The following is a 15,506-nucleotide window of genomic DNA, read 5'->3' on the forward strand; positions in this document are numbered from 1 at the left end:
CCGGACTATTCGGCTTCCTAGTGTGTGACCTGAGATACGGTAACTTCCCTTTCCCAGAAAAGTCATGTCCGTGCGTAGCAGGATTAGAGGACCTGGCTAGGTTTGGTCCCAGTAACCTGGGCTCTGTGTGGGCTCTCGGTGCAGGGTGCAGCGCGAGCTCGATCCTCCGCGCCGGTTGGCGGCGCTCGCGGGCTTGGCCAGAGCGCACAAGCGGCGGTACTCCGCCCTGCTCCTCTCGGCGTCCGTGGGGCGGGGACAATACGGCGGCCGCCGCTCGGTGTCGCGGGAGCCGGACCGCGCAGGCCCGTCCCGGCGCCCGGGGGGGCGCCATGTGGTTCATGTACGTGCTGAGCTGGCTGTCGCTGTTCATCCAGGTGGCATTCATCACTCTGGCCGTCGGTGAGAGCGCTGACCCGGGCCGCGCGCACCCTGGTGCCCCGAGCCGCCAACCGCTGCTGTGCTTTGCAGCTGGGTGCGGGCGACCCCGAGCTGGTCCTGCTGGACCTCGGCTGAACCTTCCGGAGGGGATGCATGGTCTCCGAGACGCATCCTTGCTCTCTGAGCCATGGGCTGCCCCCTCTACCTGTCCCCTCTAGCCGGGGCAGGGAAAGGCCCCTGTCTGTCTCACCCGGCTGTGTGCTAACGCACAGCGCCCGGCCTGTAAGCTAAATGTTCTGCAGGTATTGATTGACTGAAGTTTAAGGTTCCTGGGGCGGAGGTTAACCCCATGTTGTGCAGTCAAATCCAGTCTGCCTGTTGTCCTGGCAAAGTTCTACTTGTGCAGATGGGAAGAGCACCACAGGGGTGCTCTAGCTTCTTCCTGACTTCCTGAAGTCTGGGGAGGGTTGGTGGGGGACTTACGGGGGACAAAGTTCTACTTGTGCAGATGGGAAGAGCACCACAGGGGTGCTCTAGCTTCTTCCTGACTTCCTGAAGTCTGGGGAGGGTTGGTGGGGGACTTACGGGATGACCAGGCTGGTGGGAGTGGCCCTGGCTGAACTCTTCCTGTTTGTCCCCTCTTGTGACACCCCCACCCCCCACCCCCGCCAACCCAGCGGCTGGACTGTACTACCTGGCAGAGCTGATAGAAGAGTATACAGTGGCCACCAGCAGAATCATCAAATACATGATCTGGGTAAGTGGCAGCTTTTCCCTGGAGTCACCCAGGACTTGCTTGCCCTGCCTCAGAAGCAGGAAGTGGGGGCTGTTTGGTTTGGAACTGCTGTGGTGCTGAGAACCCAGGCTCTGAGGGTATTCCAACTGCCTCCCTTGCCCTGCACTCTGCCGAGTGGGTCTGCACTCCTGGGTCCAGATCACTCCCGCCCTCCATCCTCATGTGGCATTGTTTCCCAGCCTACTGAATCCTTTAAGGTGACGGTGGAGCTATTGCAATGACAGGTGTCGTGGTTTTGTCGTTACATGGCTATTTCCCACTTTGTCCGCTGTCTCCAGCCCCAGATCCCCACCCCCAGTTCAGGCTTAGAACTTACAGCGACCTTAAGGACAGTTTGTCATGCTTATTTATTGCTCTTTTTCTAATCAGAGTGATTGTCCTAAGGGAGCAGCATGCCTGGCCTTTCTCTTGCCTCATGGGAGGCTTCATTTCCTGAAAACGTGGTCTCTGCCACTGCAAGGCTGTAGGAAGGCTTTTCTCCAGCAGTTGTGAGGAAGGCTGAGGTTGCTGTGGGAATGTGTGTGGACAGAGAAGTTCTTCACCTTTCACTCCACTCTCTGCAACTACTTTCATTCTGTACATAGCCTAGGGCTGTAGTATGTGTAAAGACGGGGCTGCAGCCAGTTCATTGGCTCAGTCTGTGGGTGTGGTTGGTATGGCAAATTAGACCTTTCACCACTGACAGCTGAAGCCTCTCTGGGGCTGCTGGCTGGATTCATTACTGGGTTAATGTAATTGATTCGGTAGATCATGCTCAGCAGTCAAGAAAAATACGAAGTAGGAGGTGGAGGGTGGTGGGTGTGCATGTGGCCTGTGGTTAGATCCCCAGCTCCAGAAATATGATAACTGTAAAGACTAGGGTAACAAATGAGTGTGAGCTCTACATGCATATGGATGGGTGTGTGGTGGAGTGCTGTGTAAAATGGTTTTTTCTTACTTTGGATCACTGTCAAAAAATCTTTTAGAAGTGACCTTCAAAGATGCCACCTTTGACGGCTGAGTGTGGCTGTGGACGTGTCTGGGAACCAAGAAAACCAAAGTCTATTTGTAGCGCTGCCCGGAGCGGGCTGGGCTGGGGGTACAGGTGGTCTGAAGGCCCCCTGCAGCAAGTGCCTCTGCCTGTTTCAGTTCTCCACAGCCATCCTGATTGGCCTCTACGTCTTTGAGCACTTCCCCACCAGCATGATTGGCGTGGGTCTTTTCACCAACCTCGTCTACTTCGGCCTTCTCCAGACCTTCCCCTTCATCATGCTGACATCACCTAACTTCATCCTGTCATGCGGTGAGAGGGGACAAGCAGAGAGGACTTGATGTGACTGGATGTGGGCCCTCTGTCCCAAACACTGAGGGGGTTACTGAGGAGGGGGAGCAGCTAAGAAGCCACTGAGGTCCTCCAGGCGGCTAGGCTGCTTGGGGGAAAATGGCTTCTTATTCCTCAGGACCCTAGAGCCTGTCTCTGCCCAGGGCCTAGCCCTCATCAGGGAGGGGCTCCAGGGAGGAGGACCTTATCAAAAGGCAGGGTGGAAGGAGGACTTGGGAAAGCAGAGAAGGCACATTCTAGGCCGAGTGATTCCCACCTCTAAGAAGCCACTTGGGCCCTTTGGAAAGCATAGAGCTGGCTTGGCAGATAGACAGCTCCTGCTCACAGAGACGACATCTTGGAGCTAGCTGCCTTTCCTCACCACATGGCCAGAGGTTTCCACTGCCTCCGGCTTGGGTCCTGCCTTCATTCTTGGACCCATCATTTTTCCTGTTCCCAGAAAGTCATGTCCCATCCCTGGGCCTTCACTGATTTGTCAGACCCGGTTGGTTCATTCGGTGGTCACAGTTGTACACGGATGTTCATGAGAACGGTTTTAGAAGTGGTCACGGGCACGGTAGTCTCTCCTCACCGTAGCCTGGGTCGAGATGGCAAGTGGCGTGGGGTGAGCTTTTAGCTGCATTTCTGTATCTAGGGGGAGATTCTGGATGTTATCCAGGTAGATTGTTACAGCCGGGCATCTCTCTCTCTCCACGTCTGGTGTGGTTTTACCTCAGAATTTGTTCAGCACCAGGTGCCTTGTGTGTCTCCCACAGAGGAGCTCTGGTGACCAGAAGGCTCCTCTGGCTTCCTTACGGCACTCCCTTGGCTGCCGTTTGGATGCCTGAATGAGTTTTTCTGAGGGACGTCATGGGCACTGGGTGCTGTCTGGTGTCCCTTAGCCTTGTGCGTGACATAGCGGAGTACTGTCTTCAGGGGAAAGGGGGAAACTGAGACATGAAGTTGTGAGGTGGGTACAGGGGTGGTCTTTCTGGTGCCTGCCATGGAAGCAGCTAGGGCTTTGTGCCTCTGAGCAGCTGTCTCCTTACTTGCTCTTTTTCGCGAAGTTGTGCACACTAGGGAGGAGTATATGGGCCAGAGCACACCAGTAGAGATCGGTGTGCCTCTTCCCGTTGCAGCTTTCCAAGGAACCCTGACTGTACTGTCTCTGAGGAGGCCTCCTCCCAGCTGTGCAGTGGAGTGGAGTCTGCCGTGGTGTGTGCTCTGCCTACCCATGTCCTCCCATCACCTACTGCTCTTGGGAGAGCAATGGCACGATCATGGATTATGTAACACACACAAAAAGGTGTTTTTAACATGCCAGAATGTCCCAGTCTACCTTCTGATTCTATCCTGATACCCTCTGCACTGAGAAAGTTGAGGCTAAGCACTCGTTCTTAACAGATGGGGACTGAGTTCTAGACAGAGCCATGCTGTGAGTTGGTGCAGAGTCAAGACTTGGAGCTCCAGTTTGGGGGCCTTCTAGATTTGGTGAACACACAGTGATCAGACTCTTCATCCCCACAGGGCTAGTGGTGGTGAACCATTACCTGGCATTTCAGTTTTTTGCGGAAGAATATTATCCTTTCTCTGAGGTAAGACGTCCCCAGCGTCTGGCACATATACGCATAGTGGCAGAGATGGAGAAGTGAAGAGACTTACCTGATCTGCTTTGTGAGTGTAGCTGTGATCCAAAACTGGCCCCATTCAGGAACCATGTTTTTTCGAAACAAACAAAAAAAAACATGATGATTTTGGAAGGCAGGCTGTCTGAGGAACAGAAGGGATCCCTTTGGCTGAGGTGGACAGACACTGTCCCTTTCCCCACCACGAGCCCTTTGGGTGCCTCAGTAAGCTCATCCTCAAGTCCAGGAGGGGCGCCAGGCTGGCCGGTGTGACCCAGACCTCACAAGGCAGGACTGGGTGGCAACCCTCTAGCCCCCAGCTCCATCGGTTCCTGCCCAGAATTCCTCCTGCTTGAAACCCCTGAGAAGAACAGTGTCACTTTGGGGAAGGACTGCATTCAGTCACTGCTGTACTTGCCCTCTCCCTGAGTACTAGCCCCTGCAGGGATGGGGTGGGCCTTGGGGGCACCCCCGGGGCTCTCCTCAGTCTCTTCTGTCACCAGGTCCTGGCCTACTTCACCTTCTGCCTGTGGATAATCCCGTTCGCCTTCTTTGTGTCGCTTTCGGCTGGGGAGAATGTCCTGCCCTCCACCATGCAGCCAGGAGGTGAGGAAGGGTTTGTTAGGTCATCTGGGGGGGCGGGGGGAACTGGCACCAGCCCTGTGAGAGGACACCGGGGCTTGGGGTGATGAACACACCTGCCTGTGTTTCCACAGATGACGTGGTCTCCAATTACTTCACCAAAGGCAAGCGAGGCAAGCGCTTAGGAATCCTGGTTGTCTTCTCCTTCATCAAAGAGGCCATCCTACCCAGTCGGCAGAAGATATACTGACCCTTTGGGGAGGGCATGTGGGGGGCAAGACCAGTAGAGCCAGGCCCCTGGGCTTCTGGGCTCATGGTGCCTGGGAGCCTGGAGGGTGTCTTCTGCCAGCCCAGGTTTCCCTTCCCTCTGTTGTGAAGCCCCATCCCCACCCTCCTCGGGGGGCTTGAATGCTGCCAAGGGCACCAGAGAGGGTTAGCAGAGCCTGCTTTGCCAAGAGGCTGTGTCCCCAGCCCTCCCCTTTGCAGAGTCGGGTCTGGCACAGATGGGGAAGGGTCTGTGACGCTGGAGAACCAGACCACAAGTTCTCAGGCAGGTGACCATAGGGAAGAGCTGAGGGTTGGCACTTCCAGGAAAAGTGCGTTTTGCTGTTGAACCGTGGGTCTTGTCCAGTGCGGATTCCCCTTTGAATAAAGATTCTAGGTGGCCCTGTTTGCCTTAACACCCCAGGAGTTCATCTTTCTCTCTGCCCACTAACCTTCTGCCTAGACTGGGCTAGCCTTCTACTCCAGGGGCTCATCTTCTGGTTCTTGCCCTTCTGAAGAAATCCTTGTGGCCCTAAGTGGGAAGGGAACAGAGATGAGGATGAGTGGATAACGGCAGTTTTTCTGAGGCTTTGCCCTCGTTTTCCATGTCTTCCTCCCCCCAGACTGTGATAGTCCAGATGGGAGGGAGCAGAAACAGTTGGGACTGGGTTAGGGATGCAGAAGACCATCTACAATATCCTATTTATGTCTTCCTTTGAGGAAAAGGAGAGGTTTCTTGGTGAATTCTATCTCAGGCTCAATGAAAAAAAAAATAATAAAAATTGGCTTCTGGGCAGCCTAGGCTGTGGCCTGTTTCTTGAGAAATGGGATTGGGAGAGGCTGCCGCTCAGAGCACACAGGCCTCACACTCGTGTGTGCTTCTGACTCCTGGAGGGATGCGAGCTCTGCCTTCTAAGAAGGTGGGCCCCATCCTGGGTACAGAGCAGCACCTGCTGACCTTGCACTCCAACTACAGTGCCTTGCAAGGGCTAAGCAGTACATGGAATGAAGGCCCCACGAGAGCTTCCACTGGCCGAATCCCGTACCTCACAGTGAGTCTGGCAGGTGCCCAGATGGGCAGGTATGGGGAAGACCCCTGTTGGTGAACATCTATCTCCTGCATCCTTCATCCCATTGGCTCTTACGTTTCTGTTGGGTCTCAGCCTGCCGTTCCCTGAATTTTGCTTTGCAGCTACAGGTGAGCTTGCCAGACCTATTTCTGCCTCTTGGGTGGGTGAAGGTAGAGGACCCGAAGCTGCTGCTCTTCAGCGTCCCGAGACTGGCCCTGTTGGGCTGTGCTGTCCACTTTTTTTATCTTTGTTCACCCTGCCTGCTGCTCAGTGCTTGGACAGGGGCTTTCCCAGGCTAACCCTGGTGGAGTCCTCACGTTACCTCCTGGGGCTTGGGGTGTCTGGTACAGCTGGTGGTCTGCTTTCTTGCCTCACTTCCCTGGCACTTCTGTGGCTGGCTGTCCCTTTACCTCTCTGCCCTTGCAGTCTCTGTAGAGACTTTTCTCTTGCCCTGTGCACACAGTTGCTCTTTGGCTGTGTTAGGAATCGCCCGAGGAAGCCCAGCCATGCTGGTGGCTTTAGGGACACTGTGGAGGAAGCCAGGGCCAACCTTCAGCCCCAAGTCCTCTGTAACTTCTCAGCCACAGTTCTGCTGCCTTCTGGGGACAGAGATAATTTGACCTCAAAATCTGCTCTGTTCACCTGCTTTTTCTAGTACCTGCCCTGGTCCCATGATGGCTCATGAGCCAGGCAGGATCGTGCTTTCTCTCTCTGCCCTACATCCAGTCTATTCTTAGTGTCTCCTGACGAGGCCCGCTCCTACTGTTGTCTTTCACCTAGTCTGTTCTGACAGTCTCCTGTGTTTCTCTCTCCTGTGGCCAGCTGGAGTCGTTTTTCTAAAATGCACAGTTGGCCAAGTCTTTCCTGGCCTCCAACTTTTCCCCAGCTCTCCACTGCCCTCAGGATAAAGTCCAGACTCCTGAGCATGTGTGTGAGGCTCCTGGTGTCCTGGTCCCTGCGGGCCTCATCACTTGACTAGTACCTCTGGGCCCCAGCCTCCTGTACGCAGAGACCATGGCTCTCTTGCCACTTTAACGTCCTTCCCTCTGCTCACTTTGGTAGTTTGCCGCTTTTCCTCTTAGATTTGATTTCCTCCAAGAGGCCTTGAATGTCCCGTCCTCCCCTAGCCCCAGCCGCCACACAGATCCCTCTAGGCTCACTGGCCTGTGGTATGGTCTGTCTCCCCACAAGACTGGAAGCTCCTTGAGGGCAGGGAAAGCCCTTGGATTTTTGTATTATCAACTACCTGATTTTGGCGCCTGGCCCATGGAAAGCACTCAATAAATGTTTTGTTTAAAGAATGAGTTGTAAGTGTGTAACAAGGGACCTTGGCGTGCAGGGTGGCTTCCTGGACAAGTCTCACATCAAAGCCACAGGTCTTTCTGTCCTGGCAGAAATGTTGCTGTGCCTCCTGGAACTGTGGCTTCACACACCTCCGTGGGACCAGGAGCAACGGGCAGTGGCCCATGGGCCAGAGAAGCCTGGTGCTGGAGATCACATTAGTTGTTCCTCATCCCCAGTCAGGGTCTGCAGCAGACAGGAAGGGAAGGTGGCAGAATTCCAGGGGGCCCTGTCCTGGAAGCCTTGTCCCTTGTGTGCTAGAGGTAGGTTAAGGTAGAGCAGTGAGGACCAGAGGGTCACTTTTACATGGCTCTGTCCCAGGACATTATTGACCCTCTACTGAATCTTATTGCTCTGTCCAGATGTATACATCCCAGGGAGCCAGGCTATTCCTTTGTAGAGAAAAGGTAAGCCGGGGGCTGGAGAGATGGCTCAGAGGTTAAGAGCACCAAATGCTCTTCCAGAGGTCCTGAGTTCAATTCCCAGCACCCACATGGTGGCTCACAACCATCTGCAATGAGATCTGGCGCCCTCTTCTGTATATATAATAAAGAAATCTTTAAAAAAAAAAAAGAAAAGAAAAGAAAAGAAAAGAAAAGAAAAAGGAAAGGTAAACCTAAGATATGTGCTCTTGGTAGGAGGGAGTTAGGAGCAGCTCCTGCCCTTGGGCTTGGGAATGAGAACGCCATAGGTATCCTTCCAGTCCTTCCCGCCACAATATGAATCAACACTTCTGCCTTCACCAGGAGGCTTCCAAAACAACTTTATGTGAGAACTCCCTTGGAGGGTGGGGCCACTCCAGTTGGGCAAGCTTTCAGGGTAGCCAGGAAGGGTTCATCAAATGTCTCACGCAGGCTCATAGCCAATGCATTGCTACAGGTATTTCCCAAATGCCGTTTCTGGGGTACTTTGAGGATGTCGAGTGGATATAAGCCCTGGGGCACTTTCATTCTGTAGGGTTGAGCCCGTGGGTACAGCGCCCGGACCATCACCTCAAAAGGCAGCCGGGGTACAGGTGTCACTGAGTGGTTGTCCACTGTGTACAGGCATGCACCTCCCAGGGAATTCCGAGTCACCTCCACAAATCTGCAGAAGTCATGCTCCTTACTGGGGTCTGGGTGCACGCCCAGGCGTATACCCTGAGGACAGTCAATCTTTGTGACCGGGGAGCTGACGGGGTTATTGCTAAGATTCCACAACTTGGGCCGACTGATGGTGCTCTGGTGCTTGTAGATGGGCTTGGGTGTCACCACAGGTGAGGGCAAGCTTTGCAGTTGAGCCTCCACGGAAGGATAAGTCGGGAAGCTTTTGATAAACTGGGATCTTAGAGTCGTGGAGAGGGCCAATGACCAAGGTTGGACACCAGCCTCTTGCTTGGGGTCAGCGGAGCTCTGGGGCCGGCTCAGCAGCTTGCCTTGGAGCCATGTTCTGAAATGGGCCTCTCTCAGAATTTGTTGTTCTTTCTGCAACAACGAAGGACACAGGGCAGTGGCACTTACGGACAGGAGACCCTGAGGCTAGCACCCTGGGAAACCCCAGGCCTAGTGGGCAAGTTGCTGCTTTATGTGAGCCTTGTTCTGATAGAGTAGGCATCTCTTGTTCTGATTGGGTTCCCAGGCTGTGGAGGAGACAAAAACTTTCATGGGAGACCTCCAGCTTGAGGACAAAGACGTCATCCCTCCCTACGGACAACCTCAAGTTTGCAGGCCTCACTTCCCCTAGAGGTAATCCCAGCCTCAAGGAGACAGTCAGCCCTACCCTCTGATGGCTCTGGTTTGTCCTTAGAAGGAGAAAAGAGGAAGAGCTAGGAGGCCTGGCATTGGCTGGAAGTAATGAAGGTGCACAGGCTTCTGGGGAGTGACATTGAGGACAACGGAGCAGCTCGTGGCCAGACTGGGTGGCGGGGACTCAGCCAGAGCTGTCTTTACTACCCCTGGCACTGAAACTTTCACGTGTGGATGTGTCCCTGCCCTGTTATCTCAGTGCCTCACTCCCACACAGTTGCGAAGTAATCGGGTGCTTTGGGGATTGACCCAGCTCCAGAGGCAGACTGATTAGGCTAAGCCAGGAGTCCTAATTCCATCAGCCTTGCCCAGTCCTAAATCAGGCAGCATCTGGCTGGCTTTTTGTTCTAGTCATTGGAAGAATAGTGGTCATGTGATCCACTGAGGCCAACAAGAAGATCCTGAGGAGAGGTCTGCAGGGGCTGCTGAGTAGGGGTAGGGTCAACAGAAAACCTGATAGCTGTAAGGGCTGGTGACATAGACAACGAGGACATCCTGAAGAGAGGCTCAGCTGGGACACCGGAAGAGCGTGAGAGTGGCAGGGCCTTGAAGTCACTGTAGGATTCACTTAGGAATCCATGCTCTTGAGGTGGAGGCCAGTCTGGTCTACAGAGCAGGAGGGGGCAGGGCAGGAAGGAAGAGTCCGAGCTCCCTCTGAGTTTCCTGTTGTGTTGGAGTGTTTTATGCTCCCTGATGACATCTGCGTGAGCCCGTCCCCTGTCCCCTGCCGCTTTCACCAGCCAAAGTGCTTCACTGCTCTGAACCCTTGCCAAACCTCTAGTCCGTCAGTCTGACCCCCACATTTGCTGTTTTCTCCCTCTGTGATGCTCCCGTGTGCCCCATGGAGACACCTCCTTGGCATCCCCTCAGGCACCCTCCTTGACTCTCTCCAGGAGCATAACCTATCCCTCCCTAGCACTAAGCTCCTTGAGTAGGGACCACAACTTGCTGGACTTCCAGGGCCTGGCAGGAGCCTAGTGTATAGTGAGGACAGGGTATCTGAATGCCCCATAATTCAGGCTGCATTCGCTTTCTGGCACAGGACAAGACCTTTGGTCTGAAGGAGTGGTTTATAAGGGAGGATTTGGGGGGGGGGGAGTTCCTTCTGTGAGGGAGTCTTCCGACTGCTCCTCTCACCTGGCTGCAGGGCCCAGCCCTGGGGGGGGACGCCCCCTTACTTGATACTCAGTCAGGTAGCAGCGCTCCAAAATGGCCAGCTTCCTCTTCAGGGTCTTCAGTTTCCCCATTTCTCGGGCAAAGTCCTTCTTGTTCTGTTTCCACATGGCATCCTTCAAGAACCTGGCACCAAGGTGAGGGTGTGGCATATTACAGGAACTGGGTTGCCCTCAGGGGGTGGGGCACTGAGGGCCAGGGTGGGGTGAGTAGAATTGCCAGAGCAGAGAAGAGCAAGGCACCCTCGTCCTATGCCCAGGGACCCTCTGAGGGAGAAGAGGAAAGTTTCTGATGGAGAGTTGGGGGAGGGGAAAAGCAAAGAAGGAGGGCAGTGTTCAGTCTAAAGGGGTGAGGTCAGGCCAAACCCATGTGGACAATATCCTGCCACATGCTTCCTCAACCCTCCCCCCAGAGGCTAAGTTCTGGGGAAGGACCTTGCCAGAAGGAACAGCAGCTGGTATGGTTGTCATAGGCTCACCGGGCACAGCTCCGGTGGTTCCAGAGTTTGCAGTAGTCGATGGGCTTGCAGCCCATGGCATCTTGGGCATGCACATTGGCTCCACTCTGCACCAGGACCTTCATACATCCCAGCAGGCCATTGCGGGCAGCCAGGTGCAAGGGGGTAGAGCCATGGCATGTCTTACTGTGAGGGTACCACAAGGCAAAGGGTTAAGGGCAGAGGGAAGGGGAAGGGCATCAGATAGGCAGGTAAGCTGGAGTGGGCAGGCTTCCAGTGCCCACTCTGCCACCACTGTGAGGGATCCTGCCCATAACCCTGCTCCTCGCCAGGCCTCAAGTTTCTCTTCTCTAAGCTGAGCAGTGCAAATCTAAGTAGAGGATGTGTTTGAATATGACAGCTAGGAGGCTGTAATATGAATATGCCTGGAGGCTCTCTGGGCCGCTTCAGGGCCATCAATCTCATCCGCTTTTGTCTGATTTTTGAGACAAGGTCTCTTGTAGTACAGGCTGATCTCGAATTTGTTATGTAGCCAAGGATGGTCTTGAACCCCCATCCTCCTGTCTGCACCTCCTGAGTGCTGAGTGCACAGATAGATATGTACCACCAAGTCTGGCTCCTCCCTGCCTTTTGGCAAGGTTGGCTCATTTGGTCCTCAGATTGAAGTTAATTTTAATGTGTATGGTGTGCATATGTGTGTATGCATCATCATGTGTGTGTGTGTATGTGTGTGTGTGTGTGTGTGTGTGTGTGTGAGAGAGAGAGAGAGAGAGAGAGAGAGAGAGAGAGAGAGAGAGAGAGAGAGAGAGAGAGAGAGAGAGAGAGAGAGGTTGACACTGGGTGTCTTCCTTTTCCTCTGTTATCCTCCACCTTATATGTACAGGCATGGTCTAACTCAGGGCACACTGAATCAGCTAGTCTAGCTAGCCATCTTGCTTGGGATTTCCTGTCTCTGTCTCTCATGGGCTGGAATTACAGGAAGGTCACCATGTCCAACTGGCATTTACATGTATGCTGAGGATTTGAACTCAGGTCCTCACATTTGTACAATGGGTGCTTTACCCATTGAACTATCTCTTCAGTCTCTATAGGTTGCAATTAAATGTCACCTCCTGGGGCTGGGGATGCACTTCCTTTGACAGAATGCTTGCCTAGCATACATAAAGCCCTGGGTTCAGTCCCAGCACTGTATCAAACCAGGTGTAGTGATGCATACCTGGGAAGTGGAGGCATGAGAATCAGAAGTTCAAGATCCTCCTTGGCTATCATAGCCAGTTTGAGGGTAGCCTGGACCACATGAGACACTCCAAAAAATAATGAAGAAAGGAATTGCCACTTTCTTAGAAGTTATTGCTTCTTTTAGATAGACCCTTCCCCTGGGCTCCCACCCCATCACCCCATTGTTCTCTTCATAACCAAGCTCTCGGAATTCTGACCATTCATTCATTTATTTGCAATTAGCATACTGTCCAGTCACCAGAAAGTCAGCTCTGTGAGGGCAGAGATGGGCTCCTGGGTCTGTTGCGATGCTCCCAGCTTGGGTGTGGTGCACACCGTGAAAGCTTGGTTAGGACTCTGGGTGAACAAGGCAGTATCTTGGTATGTCATGCATTTTCCTTGTCATGGCTGGAGAGATGGCTCAGTGCTTAAGAGAACGTACTGATCTTTCAGGACCCGAGATTGGTTCTTCGCACACAACCGCCTATAACTCAACTCCTTTATCACAACAGCTCTATGGCACAGACATTCACTCTCCCAATCTCAACCAAAGAGCCAGTTCCCAAACTAAGCTACAAACTAGAAATACCTGGGGATTGTCAAGGCTTCCAAAGCCCACAGTACTATCTGTGTACACTGAGTGTGGGGACTAGGGCACTGGGGCTCCTGCAGACAGTTGGCCTGAGCCAAGATTTTGAGAATTGGATCTGCCCTCTCTGGATGCTCAGTCTCTTAAGAACCAGGACACTCAGTGGGCTCCTTGACTGCTTTCTTCAGGCAGAACCCCTCATCTGGTCCTGCAAGACTCCACTTGCCTGGCGACCCAGAGTCCCAAGTGTCTCGCTAACACCAGGCTGGACTTACGAGTTGATGGCTGCCCCTTTCTTAAGCAGGTAGTCAATGCAGGGGAGAATGTCCGACTTGTTGCCTTTATGGATGAGCAGGTGCAGGGGCGTCTGGCCGTTGTTGGTAGGCAAATCCACAGGGAACTTGTACTCTTCTATCAAGACCTGAAGGCAGGAAAGCTTGCTTCTCTGCGCTGCGAAGTGGATGGCTGTGAAGCCCTGAGAAGTGGAATGAAGAGCACAGGAGAAGGCTCAGCAGGATTGGGGCGGGTCCTACAACCCTGCCTCTGTCTTGGGGTTGCCTTCTTTGTTCCCTGTGTCGCTGGAGGGGCTCAGAGTCCTTTATCCCCTACTTCTCTGCTTCCAAATGGGCCTTCTACGGATGGGTAATTAGGACCAAGGCATAGAAAAAGCCACCTCGGAGCTCCTCAGCGGCAGTTCATCTGGTAGCCTCTCTCAGGTGTTGGGGAATTTCAGTCCCTGCCTCCACGCTGCAGGCTTTACCTTGTCGTCGACTGTGATCTCCTTGCGCTCCCGATTCAGACAGAACCGAAGCCAGTCTACATTGCCCACCGAGGCTGCGAACAACTCGGAGTAGCTTGGAATCGCTTTGTAGTTCGACAACTCTGAAGGGCTAGAATTGGCCGGGCGGGGGTGAGTGGGGGGGCTGGGAACCTCCCTGGGTTTCCCCGCCCCCCACAAGTCGGCACACCTGCCCACCTGGGCTGCCAGGACTCGGCATCGCTGCTCGCACCCTTCTGCAAGGTGTGTTCTGTCTGCTGTGTGCTGCCCGGTGCAGCGGAACAGGATTGCTCTTTTCTGCCCGAGCCCTTTCCGGAATGCCAGGACCCTGTCCTGCGCCTCCGAGAAGCAACGCTCACAGAGGTCGCGCGGGCATTGGAACTACCGAGGCTGTGCGCACAAGGTTGCGAGGGGCCGGGCACGCGGCCCACCCCCGTCCCCCGGGTGGCGCCTCCACGGCTTTTGGCCCCAGCCAGGACTTGCAGGAGGGGTGGAGCCCGCAATCCTGGAAACTCTGCACTCCGCGCTCACTACACACTTAGCCTATAGAGAATCACAGAGGAATAAAGGGGAAAGTGCTACTGGGAAATGAAAGCTGGCCATCGCTGCCCAGAGAAAGCAGGGCCCGGTGCCACACGCACACGAAGTGCGTTTGTATTTGAAGTTGCATTATGAACTAGCTGCCCTTGAAGTTCCACCTGCTAAATTATTATGTCCTCACTGCAGCAGCATAATGGACGACCACTACGTCACACGGGCCTTCCAAAGCAGAACCGCTCCACTCGGGTACTTTTCTTGGGAAATGGAAGGATACAGAGTTCCAGGGTAGCCTGGGCTACGCCGTCTTATCTCACAAAGTGCCAGGCATGGTGGTGTAAGCCTGCATGCAACTCTGCACTCCAGAGTTACCATTATTAGAACACAGTAGACACTAAGGGACAAGGTCTTGGTTTAAATATTAAGGCAACTCCACGTAGTTAAATGGGAGGTTTATTTTGTGGGGTAATTTACAAGTGAAGGGATAGGTTACAGGGTCTGGGAAAGGTGTAGTGCAATCCAGAGGTGTTATCTGGAGAACTCTGCTCGGTCTACCTCCAGCGTTCAGGATCCAGGAACCAAGAGAGCTCGCCCATCCAGATTTCTCAGGTCTTCAAGGGTCCTCTCTCAGCTCCGACTTGTAGACCTGACAGTTACCGAAGCCTCAAAGGGGATGGTACTTCCAGGTCAAAGCTGGAACGGCTACCCATTACATCAAGGCCCATTTGGGGGAAGTGGGTGCCTGTGATGTGCCTTTGGTGTATATGTGTGCCCCAGGAAAACTGAAAGGGGAAGGGTACCCTAAGATGTGCAGAGGTAGAAAATAGAGATTCTCAGGGCTGGGGGTATGGCTCAGGAGTTAAGAGCACATGCTGATCTCTCAGAGGGGTTAGGCTCATTCACCAGCGCCCACCATGATGGCTCACAACCACCTGGAACTCCAGTTCCAGGATTTCCAATGCCGTCTTCTGATCTCTAAGGGCATCAGGTATGTAAGTGGTGCACATATATAAATGCAGTCAAAACACTCATAAAGTAAATCTAAATTAAAAAAAAACTGATTCTCCACCCAGAAGCACCCTTCTCTAGACTCCTGCATTGTACATTGTATTACTAAGCCATGTGATGTTTAAGCTTGTCAAAAGTGGACTCTGGGAGGGAGCCCTCCTGTCCCAGACTTCACGATATATATTTTAAATGTTTGGGACTAGAGAGATGTCTCTGCAGTTAAGAACAGTTGCTGACTTTTTAGAGGACCGAGGTTTGGCTCCCAGCACCCATATGGGAGCTTTCAACGGTCTGTAACTCCAGTTCCAGAGGATCTGATGCCCCCTTCTGGCCTTCCCTAACACCAGGCACATATGTGGTGCACATACACACATGTAGGCAAAACATCCATCCATATAAAAATTAAAAATAAATAATAAAAAGTATCTCCAAAACAGCTTTTCCTGGAGCAGTGTGGGCCCCTAACTCTGGGCCAGGGTTTGGGAGAGGCAGCAAAGTGGCCCAGGAGTAAAATGTTGTATCTTAGCTAGGTGTTTCCAACAGATGTTGCAATTATTTATCCCATGATATAAAAAACCCCTATAATCTCGTCACGGTCCTTCCAAA

The 15,506-nt window shown here is 53.4% G+C and overlaps 2 protein-coding genes across 2 annotated transcripts; one reads left to right on the forward strand and one right to left on the reverse strand.

Moving 5' to 3' along the window:
• The first annotated feature begins 242 nt into the window (after positions 1-242).
• On the forward strand, positions 243-7,316 carry Tex261 (testis expressed 261). Its single transcript, XM_036182644.1, has 6 exons — positions 243-399; positions 1,056-1,135; positions 2,303-2,456; positions 4,002-4,069; positions 4,603-4,705; positions 4,816-7,316. Exons 1-6 carry the CDS (start codon positions 330-332, stop codon positions 4,929-4,931), a joined length of 591 nt encoding a protein of 196 aa, XP_036038537.1. The 5' UTR covers positions 243-329; the 3' UTR covers positions 4,932-7,316.
• An 804-nt stretch (positions 7,317-8,120) lies between these two features.
• Ankrd53 (ankyrin repeat domain 53) lies at positions 8,121-14,025 on the reverse strand. The gene is made up of 7 exons (XM_036181919.1): positions 13,938-14,025; positions 13,554-13,833; positions 13,338-13,467; positions 12,853-13,052; positions 10,792-10,956; positions 10,319-10,439; positions 8,121-8,819 (listed from the first exon to the last, which is right to left on the reverse strand). Exons 1-7 carry the CDS (start codon positions 14,023-14,025, stop codon positions 8,121-8,123), a joined length of 1,683 nt encoding a protein of 560 aa, XP_036037812.1.
• Positions 14,026-15,506: the final 1,481 nt, after the last annotated feature.

The sequence above is a fragment of the Onychomys torridus genome, chromosome 3, assembly GCF_903995425.1.
Source record: "Onychomys torridus chromosome 3, mOncTor1.1, whole genome shotgun sequence".
In the NCBI taxonomy this organism is placed as follows: Eukaryota; Metazoa; Chordata; class Mammalia; order Rodentia; family Cricetidae; genus Onychomys; species Onychomys torridus.